The sequence below is a fragment of the Agelaius tricolor genome, unplaced genomic scaffold (assembly GCF_023055355.1).
Source record: "Agelaius tricolor isolate 1412-34295 unplaced genomic scaffold, bAgeTri1.0.p SCAF_1, whole genome shotgun sequence".
Taxonomy (NCBI): Eukaryota; Metazoa; Chordata; class Aves; order Passeriformes; family Icteridae; genus Agelaius; species Agelaius tricolor.
This window is the reverse complement of record NW_027269261.1, coordinates 97,676,014-97,690,689: the sequence shown is the minus strand read 5'-3', so window position 1 is coordinate 97,690,689 and position 14,676 is coordinate 97,676,014. Positions and strand designations below refer to the sequence as shown.

The window sequence follows — 14,676 nt, the reverse complement described above, 5'->3', positions numbered from 1 at the left end:
GGAGAGCTGTTAGATTTTCTTCACATACTTATTTAGAGTGGCATCAAAATTAATTTAAATTCAGATTGCATTTATCTGATTTATAGAACATTAATATTTCTTTGACATAATTTCTTTTCTAGTTCAGTGAATAAATGTTGTACTTAACCAATTATAAAAGAAACCTTACAGAACAACGATAATGTCTGCATTGCAGGTCAGCCTCCTGGCACAATGCAAAACATTTTCTTCACAGTTCTGGAGTTTTGGAATCTCTTTTCATCTTCTCAGTCCCTGACTTTGATGTAAGTTGTTTTTAAACAGGCAAAGCTCCAATCTGAATTCATCTTTAAGTTAGAGTTCTGTATGTTCCTTCACTCTGACATTTAACAGTCCAAAAATGCTTAATGTAAAACAGTTTTTTCTCCCAGAACATCTCCACATTGAAGTACATATCCAGTAAATTTGGATGCAGCTTAAAAATATTTATTTTTCCCACTTTGGCATTTAAAAATGGAATGAAACAGTTGTAATTTAGAATGCTGAAAATAGACTGTTCAATTGGAAAAATTCTTTTTTTTCCCGTTGTCAATTTCCACCGTAGAAATTAAAACCTAACTTTTAATGGAATGGCAGAAATGGTATAACTTCTAAGAGTCTCTTTTAGAATTTCAGACTCTCTTCCAGATACTCTATTTTTAATATTTCTTTTAAAGTCTTTTAGCCAAAGGTGTAGAAATATGAGAGAATAAGAAATTACATCTAATAATGAAAATTAAGGTATAAACTATCTAAATATAGTTGAAAATCGTTTCTTTGAGTGGTTTTGAAATAAAATTGAACTTTTATGGATACACTTGAAAAATCGTGATGGATTTCGTCTAGCGATTTGTCAGCAAAAGAGGTCCTGGCATTTGACTTCTAGGCATTGCTGTGCCTTTTTAGGGACTTATTTTTGTTTGTTAAACTCATTTCAATTTTATGTAGCCTGGCTAGGCATTCCCTTTAAGCATTTTATTAATTTCACAATGAAGAAACTACAGATTTTAATGATTTACTACAGTAAATCATTCCTAAAATGATTTTGGAAAGCCAAGACTGATGCAGCAAGGCTTCTGCATGAGGAACTCCCTACTGACTTTTCTCCCAAAGCAGGGAATTGGGCTCTGTGTGCTCTATTCTTCTGTGAGCCACGTTTCTGTGAAAGGTTTTAGTGGGGTATGGTGAACAGACTTGCACTTGATTTCTGTAAATGTTTTAATTTTAATTTCTTGCCTTCCGGCCTTATTTCCTGTGATTTTTGTTCAGGTTTAACATCTCATACAGAGGTTAATTTGCAATATATTGGTTGTCATAATACGTCCTCAAGGCCAAAGTTAATAGGATTGAAGAAGGGATTGTACAGTCAAATCCTAACACTGTATTACTGAAGTTAACAAGGTGTCATTGTCTGCAACATAGATTTTCAATTTAGGGGAGAGACTATCCCGACTCTTGCTGTAATCTGAGATAGTGTGGGCACTGGAACTGGCACTTGGCATCTGTAGGTCAGGCAGATGAGAGACAGGAGTCTTTAACTCCCCACTCACCTCCTGTTTTGGTTTTATCTGTGCCTTTTTAAGTCTGGTTTTGAGGATTAACCAAGAGAATCATAGTGTAGCTTGGCAAAAAAATTACATAAACCTCATTAATTTTGCATAACAACTATGGTAGTGAAGACTTTAAAGCCCAGATTTCTACTTACCCTAGAACTATTTCTTGTTTTGAAATGTGATGATGGGTTTCAAGAACCACTAATTAGCACTTTCCCTTGAAAATTCACATGGGTTTATTCTAAGAACTTTTACCTTCAGACTGAAGTGTAGAGTCTTTAAATTATTAACTCCATAAATCATGTCAGTGTTCCTACATAACTGCTTGATTTTATCCTTAAATAATCTGCAGTTTATTTTTAAACACTAGGATTAGAGATCTTACTCCTCTAAAGTTAGAGAGATGTGAGTAGATGGATATGGCATGATACAGCAGGGGGTTACAATACAGATTTTGAATTCTTGCACTGTGTGCTGGACCTGCAACAGTGCCCAGGGGCAGCAGTCAGAACCAGAGCACAAATCCTGTGGGAGAATGGCCAGAGCCTCTCCTCTGAACAGCTTTCCATCTCATGTCAGGCAAAGCTCATCAAGTCATTTCAATTCACAGAAGGGGTGAAGTAAAAGAGAAATAAAGAATGCAGCTGACCACATACTTCAGCTAGGCACTCAGCTGGGTTTCCTGAAGCATATAATCTCTAATTTACTTTATTTTTAGCATTTTATCTTTTCTTGCCCCTAACCAAGCAGTTGTTATTTGAATGATTTGTCATTTGAATGATCTAGCTGAAGTCTGTCCCTTGGGAAAGAGGAAAGTAGCCTGCTGCACAAATTAGTTGGGGGCAGGAGTCAAGGGAGCAGCATACAATAGCAGTAACATTTAGAAAACTTCTTATCACTTTGATTGGCAGCAAAGATATATGCAGCACAGAGCAAGTAGCCAGCAACTGTTTTGGTCTCCTTCAGGTATTCTAAGTAGGATTAGACAACTTGTTGACACCACATATCGTTTCTAAGTGAATGTAGGTGGTATTGCATTTTTTATTTAGTTAAAGGAACAATATGATGCCTAGTTCATTTATTTATATTTTGAGTGGTTTTATAACCTCAATATTTGCTCAGTGATCTAAGCTAAATGAAGGTAACAGCCCTCCTGTGTGGGCTGTAAGCCCTCTGCACAGCAGTGGCAATAAATACGGCTCTCAGGGGGCCACCAAGACCCACAGCTGAGCAGGAGATGGGAACTGTGGCTCTCTGCTAAGCCCACTCTATAAACCAGAGAGGGCACTGAGATGTTTTTCACTTCTTTCTTGCCAGAAGGATGACTCAAAATCAAAATGTAAATATTTAGTCATGGTCTGCCCAAGGCAGCATCATAATGGGCTCATCAAAAACATTATTCTAATTGTTTTAATTACCCTAAACAAAAACATAAACCAATATTTTCTACTTACACTCTTGCTATAGTAAAAATATATATATTTTTCCCCTGCTGATGCTGAGAAGTCATAGAGAAGCAGGAGTGCTGACAAGTAGAGGGAGTTTTGGGTATTCCTAACATTGAAGACTCTGTATCTGAATGGCATTGCTGAAAGGTAGTGGCCTTTCATACATTTCTGTATTAAATTTAAAATACCAGACAGGTTACAAAGGTGCTTGGAGGCAAAAAAAGGACTTTCATTACTCTATAAAAAGCTTATGCCTCATAGTGATCTGTGTGGCTGTTTTACATGCAACATTGCATAATGGCTAATAATATAATGATGGGATAAAAAGTGGGACAGATGTTTCCTCTGTGTTTCACTGGGTATGTGTTTTAGTAACTAATAAATAGTGAAAAACAACTATCCCAAATTTTTTTTTATAACTGGGTTGTTTTGGGGTTTTTTTTCAGAAAATTCATCAAGTTTTGTCTTTGTTATGTCATAAATCATATTTTAGTCCATCTTGTAAACAGAGATAAAATAGCCTTCCCAACATATTCCATGTTTTCCTGTGTAATTAACACCTCGTTCACAGTTGTGTCTGCCAGTCAAAGCCCTGCCTTCTTCATCCTGACACTTCCTTGATACTTTGTTTAGACTGCTGTGACTTTAAGTGTCATCCTCAGGATACTTTAGATAAGTTCAAACAGGAAAAGGAAGGTGCTTCAAGAAGTCAACACTGTAGATCATTATAACTTGGAGGGACTATTTTAAAAGTATGAAGTAATTTATCATTGTTTATTACATTATTACCTCTCAGTCTGTTTTTCCTTTTTTCTAAGGGAAGTTTACTGGTTTTTTTTCTTTAAGTGAGGAGATATCAGTTTCCACCTGTATTTGCTGAGTAGAGATGAGTCCAAGAGTAGAGATGTAGCTCTCTGCAGCCCCCTGTGCTTGTGCATGTGTGCCCTGGTGCAGTGCCCTGGCAGGCCAGGCGAGCTCCTCAGCTGCTTGGTGAGCAGCATCAGTGAGCTGACCAAAGTCAAAACCTGCTCCACCTTAGCCCAGCTGAGCTGCCAGCCCTAGCTGGTCCTGGGGCTGCAGGGACAGTGTTGCCAGCACAGCAGAGGACGTGCTGGGGGTGGGTAGTAAGGCCCAGTAGAGCCTTGAGCCCAGCCTAGGCACCTAGGACTGTATTTTTGTTCTAAAAATTTACCCTTAGCTGCCCCAGTTAGAGCTCTGCATGTGCAAGTACTGGTGGGATTAAACAGCTCAGCACATGACATATGTCTCAGCTAGTTAAGACCCAGGAATTTGGCACTCCAAAAATGCTGAGGTGGTTTTGTTTCACTCTGACTGGCCGAGGATGTTGATAAAACCGTGGTGGCAGTGTACATGTTGTGCTGCACAACCCAACGGCTGAAACACATCCACACAATCTTGGGTCTGTTTCTTTTTCAGCTTGAAGGGCTTGAGATGCCTACCACTCCCAGGAGAGTCCCTGGCTTCTCTCGTCCTGGAGAGCTGCAGGGTGGGAGGCAGAGGGATTTTCCACCCTTACTGACATCCCCTCAGCACAGATCAAGATTAATGAAATGCACAGCATGACAGTGCTTTCCTACAGATCAGGGCTCTCACCTGGAAATAGCAAAACTGGATTTTTTTTTGTTCCTGAGAATACTTCTGCAGTCTATGTGACACTGTTATTTAAGAAACTACAGAAGCAGACTTAGTAGTAAGGAGCATAGCTTACTGAAATATCCCTATGTGTTAATTGTGAACCATCAGCCAGAATTTTATTTTTTTCACTTTTTAAGCCAAGTTTTCACCAGGACACCCCCCTAATGCTTAACATCAATTTACATTTGCCATATGCAAAGGAAAAGTTTACTCTTAATGGATATAACACTTTTTTTCTTTGCCATTTGCACCTAGATATTAGTTGTTCTCAGCTGTTGTTTCTAAAAAATGTGCATCAGATTTCAGCTTGGCAATAAAGATGTTAATTCCTGTAAATTACTTCCATTTTTATGTTGATCTTCCTATAAAAAAGCATATTAAGAAAACAGTTGTTCAAGCAAACTCTGTACTAAAAAATTGTAATAGTTACATATGCATGTGTTTTTTAGAAACTGAGTGCAAAGTCTCCCTTAAGTAGACTTTTATGGACTTTATGTTTTAATGCAAATGATTTTGCATGTGCATTATATATACACAGATGGTAGTAATTGCACAAAGAAGGTGAGTTGTTTTTGCAAATAAATCTCTGGCTTTTGTGCTCATTATCACATCCCAGAGAAGAAGGTATGTGTGTTTGTTAATAGGGTTATGTTGCACATATGTACTGACTGTGCTGCAGCACAGTTTTACATCCCAAGCTCTGGTGTATTCATACAAATGTAATTTCTTTACACCTCATCAAGGTAATTTGTTAATAACCCTATCAATGTGCACTCATATTTGAGACAAAGCTTTAAAATGTGACATTGTTACTGGGATGGAGATACAAATATAGTTTGTTATAACTATTAAAAGCAATCCTAGAACTACTCAGATAGTATTGCAGGGACTGATACAGAGTATTCATTTTGGATGGATTTTGTTGGGTTTTTTTGGTTTGGTTTTTTTAGTTAGTTTTTTTGGGTTTTTTTTGGTAATACATAAGGCAACAAATCTTTTTTTTAAATTCTTATTCCAAATCAGTCCCTAACCACTCCATTTATAAATGTCTGTTGTAATTTTTTTGTTTCCAGGGCAGACGAGGCAAACCAGGCCTTCCAGGAAAACCAGGGCCACCAGGACCTCCTGTGAGTAACTCATGAGGGGAATGGGAAATTTTCACTCTGTCCTTTGGCCTGGACAAAATCCTCTGGACTTTGTTAACTCTTTTATAGCAGGTTACTGGATCATAATTATAGTTAAAAATAATTAATCTGTGTGTACTCTGCTGTATCAAACACCTACTGCTGGTAGCCTTTTGTTGCAGCATAAATAAAAGGACTGGGTCCACAAGTAGGAGCGACTATGCAGGAGGGAAAGAACAAGATGGAAACTTCAGCAGAGGAAGCAGAAATTGGCATTTCAAAGACTGGCCATGTATGCTAGCTGTGAATACTGTGCTTTCATTCCCTTTGCAAAATGCGTGATGCTCTGTAGAAGGGATAATTTCTGTCTCAGAGGGGTAATTTGAAAGATGAAGGACTGTGTGAAGCATGTGCCAACTGTCTGAATGATGGGGAGGATTATACCCAGCACTGGAATGAGCACTCAGCTGTAGTTCAAATGAGTTGACTGAAGAATTAAACAGATTAAGAAATACATGACTTTATGAAAGGATTTGTAATATGGAGAACTAAAGGGTTTAGCTCAGATCTAAGAGGTTTGGGATTTTCTTTTTCTTCTCTATTTTTTTAAAAAAAGACAAAGGATTTAAAATTCAAGTCAGGTATGAATGTATATTAGTCTTCAATGAAAGCAGCCCTTTTTTGTTAGGGGAAGACTTGGTCATATTTGTAAAATTCTCTGTACATTGTATTGTAAAAATGCTGTCATGCACAAATGCAAAACAGCTATTTGTGGATTGAGTAAGCTTCTGCTGCTTTACATTCTTAATATAAAACAAAAAACATTATAATTCCTTCTTTTGCTTACTTGGATAAAGGCTAGTGGTTTATGTATCTGAACATTTGATTCAAATGTTTCAACCTGGTCTTATATGTAGAGCAGAGAATAATGCACTGCTGCATGGGATGCAATGACTAAAATGAAACAGATGTCATCTACCCTCAGCCAAAACAAAAACTGCATACATTTCATAAATAATTTTTTCTTGCAAAATGCTTTCAGAAAGAGGCATTTATGATGAAATTCATTTATCCTACATAAAATCAGTTAAAAATCCCTCCCTTTCACTCTTTTCCCCTGCATACCATCATACTGAAGCCTTGCTTGTTTGAGTCCTTTGCACAGTCCTAATGCTGAAATGGTATTGCAGATTGCAGGAGGCCAAACAGAGGAAAGGACTGATGCAGAATCTTTCTTAATACAAGTGCCAAATATAACCTTTAAAGGATAAAAAAGCAAACCATAGCAGAGGTCATTGTTAGACCTAATCTACTTAGCTTTTTGTGAGCTAGTGAAAAGCTGTTTCTGCGTTACAGATTTCTGCCATCCTAGATTTGCTGGCAGGTCAGGCTTGTGAAGATGTATGATCCTTGACAGATATACCAGAAATCTTGAGAGGAAGCTAAATTGCACTTCTATTACTGAAATGTAGCTCAGATTTTCTTACAGCAAGAAGAAAGCTCAACTTTGTCAGCATGGCAACGTCACTACAAGGAGCTCTGTATTGGGTACTGTAGCCTAGTACTACATACAGAGAAGCATTCCTTAAACAGCCATGGCCTAAATATTGGTTTAAAGTATTTCTTTCTGGTATAATTCTCTTGATGCACTCCTTGCTTTGAATACTGCTATACCACCATCTTGTGTTCCTCTTCCAAGGCTGAGAAGATAACACATAGAAAAGGCATACTCTAAAAGCAGTAATGCCTGCTAACATGAATTGGCAGGATCCCCATACTTCAAGTGCCACAGCTTGTATACACCAAAAAAACTTCAACAGGATCCATCATTCCCCCTCTCTTTCTCAAGGCTCAAACTATATTCAGTTTTGCTGTGCTTCCAGGTCCCTTCTCTCCTAATAGTAAGCAGCTTCTTCATGCACATGGATGCATTGTTAGCCCTTACTTTGGCTTTCCCAAAGTGCAACAGAGCACTCACACCTGCAGGGTGCTTGCTGTCATAACTTTGGCCTACACAGGGTGCAGAGTGGTTAACAGATTGACTGAATATGTAAAAATTAGACTCTCCAGCATAAAAAAAAAAAAAAAAGGGTTTTGGCTGATGTTCAAAAATATAGGAAATTTGTTTTTGAGAAAAAGGAGATTCAGTCATTAATTGTTAGGGTAGCTACAGCATGAAGTGTGAGTTTATGCCATGATGTTAAGTATTTCATTTATATATTAGGGCAGTCAAGTGCTCAGTACTGACAAAAAAAAAACAACCAAAACCACAAAAATGGTGATAAGAAAATACAATACTCAAGGTATTTATTATAAAGGACAATCCTAATAACAATGTGCACATACAGGGATTTGTGGGAAAAGATTGGGGTAAAATTAAAGAAAACTGGAAAGTTACAAAAATTGCCATCAGCATACATGCTGTGCTTTCATGTGACAGAAGTGTAAAAGCACTTGCTAACAGTCAAAAATCTACTTGTAACATGGCAGCATTTTAGACTTTTCTAACCTTCTTCCAATATCTCATCTTTTTTCTTTTTTTTCCCTAACCTAATTTCTGGGGACTTTTTTCAGTAAAATTAATCCTTGGTGTAAGTTTCTAGTCCCTTAACATCATCTGCATAGCTTTGGTTAAAAACCTTTATCACTGTCAGAAACATAGATTGATTGGCATCTGGTAATGAAACTGTTCAGTTAAAGTGGGACTTCCTATGAAATTTCTTCCAGATATCATTTCTTTTGTGTAATTTTTTTTCCTTATCCTTTCTTTTATGTTATTTTTTTTTCTCTTTGGAACAAGTCCTGTTCCCACAAAAGGCAAGGAGTCAAAGAAGAATTTTAGTGATTAGCTATAAAAAATATTTTTGTAAACTTATGGAATATATTCCTCCTTTGTATTAGTTTAAAGTCTATTACATATTATAGACTTTTAAGGTGTTCTTTGATTCCCTTCTGGTTTGGAATTGGTAGTATGCATCCTCGATGTCTGCTCTTGGTTTTGAATACTGTCCTGTTATTTCAGTTCAGGAGAGCTGAGATGAGAGCTCACACCCGTCTCAATCCAGCGAGTAGCAATTTGTGCTGAATACAAGAATCCAAGTGGAGCAGCAGCTCCCTCTAGTGCTTTTTGACCTTTTCTCCACTTTAAAAGCTCCTGGATAGCAGTGAAAATCTTCTGTTAAACACACTGTTCACTTTGCTCTCACAAGCATTCTGAAAATTGTGATTGTAAAATCAATATCTCTGTACCCTTCAAATGTATTTTATGTATTTGCCTACTTCCATTTTCTTCTAAAGTCTTCTGAAAGAGAGACTGTCACATGCTGTTACCCTGCTCAGCATGGCTCTTCACTGAAATTGAAATGCTGATTTTATGAAACAAAAAGAATTACTATGATAATAGGATGCTTTAAGATTGTAAAAACAGCATTTTGATCAGAGTGCAGAACTGAGCTGGTTGCTTTCTTCTGCCATAGCTGCTAACTAAAATTCCATAGGATTCAGCAACACAGGATGGGGTCCCTGATGTCTGTCACTGTTGAGGCTGGGGATTTATTGATTATTCATTTTTGCCTTGAAATGGATCATCAGGTATAGCTATTTACATAGATGGGCTAGAGAGCAGAAAAAAGGAGTTTTACTCATTTCTCTATTGAGGGTTAACTTTATCTTTCCCATCCTAATTTTCTCTGTCTCTACTGGAACTGTTATGACTGGAGCAATTCCATTTCTTAATAGCTCCCATTTTAGTGAGTTAGCTTGTTTTTAAAATCAAGAGTGATAAGCTACAGTTGTGCTACAGACTTGCACAAGTATAAAAAAAATTCTTTGAGATGAGTCTGACTTCTGCCCAATTATTCTTTAGCAGAAGTGAAATGTTATCAGCGCTGGTTTGTAAAGGTTAGAAGCATGAGGGCAGCCTGTTCTGGCCAAACACAACCTTATCCAATGTTGCTACCTATGGCAGAGGTGGGAAAGCAACCTAGGGTGTGCTAAATCACTGGCTAGGAAACTGTAATCACAATTATTCATTCCCTTAAACTGATACATCCAAAGCTAAGCTATTGTTTTCAACCAATAGATATAATTGATTCATTTCACATTGCTATAGCTTTTGAAACTCATCATTCAGTTTATCATTTACCTTTGCAAGAGGCTGAACTTCATATTTTTTATCTTCTCAATATGTTTGCTTGGAAGATGAGCTTTGTGTTACTCCCTAAATTTTTAAATTAAAACAGAGTTTCATTTTTGTCTGCATTGCATGGGATGCAGTAGAGGAGTTCACTTGAACTTCTTCATTTAATTACATACACTTTTGCTGTTGTGATTCAATACATATGTCAGTGCCCCCAAACTAGTTATCTTAAGTAGCCAGCAGTTCACCTTGGAAATTTCATTTCCTCTGCCTCAGGAAATATTGTCATCCCTCTACCAATATTTTGGGAGTGAGTGAATGTTATCACTTAATTATAATAAAGAAGAAATCAAAGCAATGATAAGTGAAAATTGTCAGTAGCATTTCTGGTTTTCCTGGACTTTCAGCTACTTCTTAGAAGAATATTGGAAACACTTCCATTAGAGTGTGGGAAAGGCAGGCAAAGGTTGGTCATATTGCTTGTTTCTATGCATAAAGTTTTTTTATCCATATCAAAATGTAATTTCTTTCTTATGTCCTATTGTGAGAGACATCATGTTTTCATCATTCTTTCCATTTGCTGGTTGGAATAGTTATGCAATATTGTACATCTGCCCTGATGAGTTTCATGAGGTTTTGCATTAAAATAAACAGAAAAACAGGGTCTTATTTTAATGGGCAGACACCAAAGTGAAATACAGGGATAAAGTAACTGCACTGAGTCACTTGCAGACTGTGTTCTCTGAAATGGCCTATTTTTGAGATGCAACCAACAATTTACTTGTTACCCATTTTATGCATGGACTGTGAGATTGTGTAGATTTTTTCAACAGTCTCATCTTTACAGAAATGCAGGTGAACTATAAAACTTAAGGGAGGAAAATATGTTGTAAACCCCAGTAATTTCACAGTTTGGAGCTATTTCCCTTTAAGCACCTGTGTTTCTATTCCTGCCTTGTCTGTAGAAATAACATCTGAAACCTGTTTGCAATTTTGGGAAACAATCAGGACACATTTTCAGTTCTTTTCTTATTCGTACAACTCTACTCTGTGTGCTTCGCTTCTCTCAATTACACAACTTGATATTAGAAAAAAAAGGAAACCCTGCTCAAGTGAGCTTAAAAGTGGCAGATGTGCAAAATTCTTATTCAAAAGCTAGAAACTTCTGGTACAATAATTCTTCAACTGTTGTTAATTTCATTGCTTCTCCACGTTCAAACCAATGCTGCTGGGGTTTTTTAGTCTGTAGAGATTTCAGAGTAGACGCTGCAACTACATTAGTGTAGTGAAACTGTGGAAGAAAAGAGACTGTGATTTGGGAAAAAGTCTTGAATAAAAATATCTTCTGTTGTTGTATACTTGTTTTACTAGTTTTTTATGATTGAAGAAATTGTAGAAATATAAAATTATTAAATTTATATCAATTTTTGGAAAACTGAAATACTAAACTGGTAACACAAAGGCTGTGGCATAGTCAAGAATGCAGCCAAAATGCCTAAAGTTCTCCTTGACTGTCTTAGTCATGAGACATTCTGGGGATTTTTGAGGATATGCTTGTTTTTCAAAACTGTGCCAATGTACTTTTCATCCTGTCAAAAATTATTTATTTATGTACAAATAATATCTGAGATTCTGGGGTTGATGGCAGCATTAATTTCTTCCTGGGCTGTGTGTCTGCAGCAGTTTCAGTTGTGGAAAAACTGTAAAAGAAGCGTGATACATGATGTCAAATGCAAAGGGAGAGTAAGTTCTTTTTTTTGACTCTTTGCAGGATTTCAGATTTCTCCAGGGATTCTGGGTTAAAGGATTCAGTACAGCAGGTTTACAGTGTTGATGTTGAGATGTCTAGGTAGTGTCATCCTGCTTCAGTCCCAGTTCTGAATTGCCGGCTTTATTATAGATAGCAAAGTAAAAATTCTGCCCTTAACATCAGAAATCAGAGTGGAGTGAGATCTTAGTGAAGACATCATGACCATATTGATCTTATTTTTAACATAAATTTGAAGTGACAATTTACTTTGAAATAACAGGAAGACACTTTTGTCTCTTCCAATTTAGGGAAGAAGGAGGGAGTGAAATACCTGAGATGTTTCAAGTGGCCTCCAAGCTTTCCTAGTACCCACACTAAGACAAAAGCTGCAGAGGATAAATTGTAATTATAAAAGCCCCAGAGGAGCTTTTGCACCCAGTTTGTATTACATCCAGGTCAATCAGGCTAAATTACTTACTTGAATATTTTGTAATCTTATTAATACAGTCAAGTGTTTCTTACAGCCATCATGAGTTGTTGGTGTTCATATTGCTTTATGTGAAAGCTTCAACTCAAAGAGAGTAGCTACACTAATTTGTAAATCTAATTGAGTCTTAAGAACTGACAGTACTTTCTGTGTTCTGCTCCATCTATCAAACTTGAAAATCTCATTGAGGCCATGCTTTTTGGCAGAATATGCCTAAAAATGGGCAGATTTAATGTCCAAAAATGCTTTTTCCCAAGCACATTTTTCAGTGTTTCTGTCCTAAATGTTAATTTGATCAGGAAGTTCCTTTTACAGTGTTTAATTTCTTGATGAAACGTGTGTTTAAGTAAAAACTTGCAATGCTAATAAAACTAGAAAGTTAATATTCTGGAGAATTCTTGCTTTCCTCAATTTCACTTACTGTACTCCCAGGTTAAACACCTAGCTGTTCACTCACACTAGGAGCTGCTTCTACATCAAAACTTGTGCTTCAAGTTAGTGGAAAGAGCTTTAAAATGCTGCAGAACAAGAATATTGTTCATACCAGAAGGGACTTGTATTAAAATAGATATGGATTTAATTGCTGCCTGCTCTGACTGACCAGTTCACTTGAAAATAAGTTGCTGGTTTTCAAAATTCAGAGATTTAAAAACTAACTTTCTTCTTCCTCTGTGCCAGAAAAAAGAAATAATGAAGTTACAGAAGATAATTTACTGTACACTTCAAAAAAAAAAAAAAAAAAAACAAAAAACCTTTTACTTCTCCACTGCTTTTTAAAAAAAGATATGCAAACAAAAATAAAATTTGTTAAATTAAAATGACCTTCTAATGCATATTTTTCCATATAGGGCCCATCTGGACTAAAAGGAATCCTGGATTCATTGAACAAGCATTATAATGAGGTATGGAGATTTGATTTGGTGTCTGTGTGGGTTTATGACTAAGTAGTATCTAAGGGAGAAATTATTAAAGTTTTGACTCCTCATTCCAAACCACTTTCCAAACCTAATTCCAAATTAATTCAAAAGGTAGTTTCTTTCCTGCCCCCTTTCTGCATCCCTTTACAAGTTTCAATCCATACTCCCGTCACATTCCTAGCTTGTCATCAATCTTGCTGCCATGTGTCTTGCCTCCCATCCATCTTCTGCTTACTTGTTTTTGACTGGTGAAACTCAGAAAGGAAATGTGGGGACCACCTGGCTGTTAGTGTGAAGCACCAGCTCCCCATTTCTAAACTTAATTGCTTTAAACTGAATTTGACATTTCTTTCTTGACCAACTCTGTCATGATTCTAAGAGTAAAATAGAAAGACAAGGAGGCATAATTTAAAAAATATCTGCCAGCAATCCATAAGGACATGAGAATTGTCCTTATGTTTGTATTACGGACTAATAAAAATACTGTGTCAATTATAAAACTACCTGCAGCTAAAAGAACTTAAAAGACTAAAAATTGCATAGGACTGAGTTCAACTTGACAGAGCTTTTACATTCTTAGTGCAGATATTTCAAGTCATTTAAGCTGTGGTAGTATCTGCCATTGTATGAGAACGGAGAAGTTTGCTTAATTGATTTGGGAGTATGTAACCTCTCTGATCAGAAAACCATTTTGTTCAAAAATTCAAGATGCACTATTACAACATTATTTCCCCAGTACAGTGGTTAATGTGTGTATCACAACTTAAGTCATGCAGGTCAAGCCTGGAGGAAATTAATTTATTTTAATATTAGAATGCATTAACTATACATGAATAGAATGAACATGTATTCAGGATATTTTTCTTATTTAGCATTCCCAGATGAGTGCTAAAATCTTTCCTTGAGCAGGGATTCTGGAGTTAAATTCATGTCAAACATACCTTTCCAGCTGCTTTTATCACTGAAGTGATTTCTTTGATATTAATTATGATATTTAATCCATCCCAAATCAGTATATCACCTTAGAAGCATGTATTAGGAGTTAAGCAAAGAGCATTTTTTATGCCTAGAGACTTAGTTTCTGTATTTGGTCTCCTTCTTCATGTATATGTGTTCAAGTTTTACATATTTTGGCTTTCACGTTTGGTTTCCTTACCAGTTTCTTTTTCCTGCCAAAAATCTTTCACTGATACCAGCAACGTTTTCTCTATTGATATCATATTTTTTGTAAATCATATTTTTTGTAACTCATTCCCCACCTCTGCCTTATCAGTCTCTTTAATCCTGATAGTCTTTTTAGGGTTAATTCTGCGAGAGGAAATACAAACAGTGATGATCTCCAGGAAATTACACACTTCTGTCTCCAAAAATCGTGTTTCTTATAATTATAATGCTCTAAGTAATCTTAAGGTGGCTAATATTTCCTAATTAACAATCTCCTGGAAAAAATGTAGACCAGCTGGTATGTGTCTATAAATTAATTATCTTTTAAATCCTGGATAGCTTATCAACTTTCTTCTTACTTCAGCTGTCTAGTTTGAAGATTTTAATGACTCTTTCATAAGCAATTAACTGTTCAACAAGG

At 36.4% G+C, this 14,676-nt stretch overlaps 1 protein-coding gene across 5 annotated transcripts in view; it reads left to right on the top strand.

The window, feature by feature from the left end:
• COL19A1 (collagen type XIX alpha 1 chain) overlaps positions 1-14,676 on the top strand; it is a 183,827-nt gene that overhangs the window by 113,715 nt on the left and 55,436 nt on the right. For all 5 annotated transcript variants that reach the window (XM_071445227.1, XM_071445202.1, XM_071445210.1 and 2 more), the window contains 2 exons: positions 5,749-5,802; positions 13,023-13,076. In XM_071445227.1, the coding sequence (XP_071301328.1) occupies positions 5,749-5,802; positions 13,023-13,076 (108 nt within the window). The remainder of the gene's footprint in view (positions 1-5,748; positions 5,803-13,022; positions 13,077-14,676) is intronic.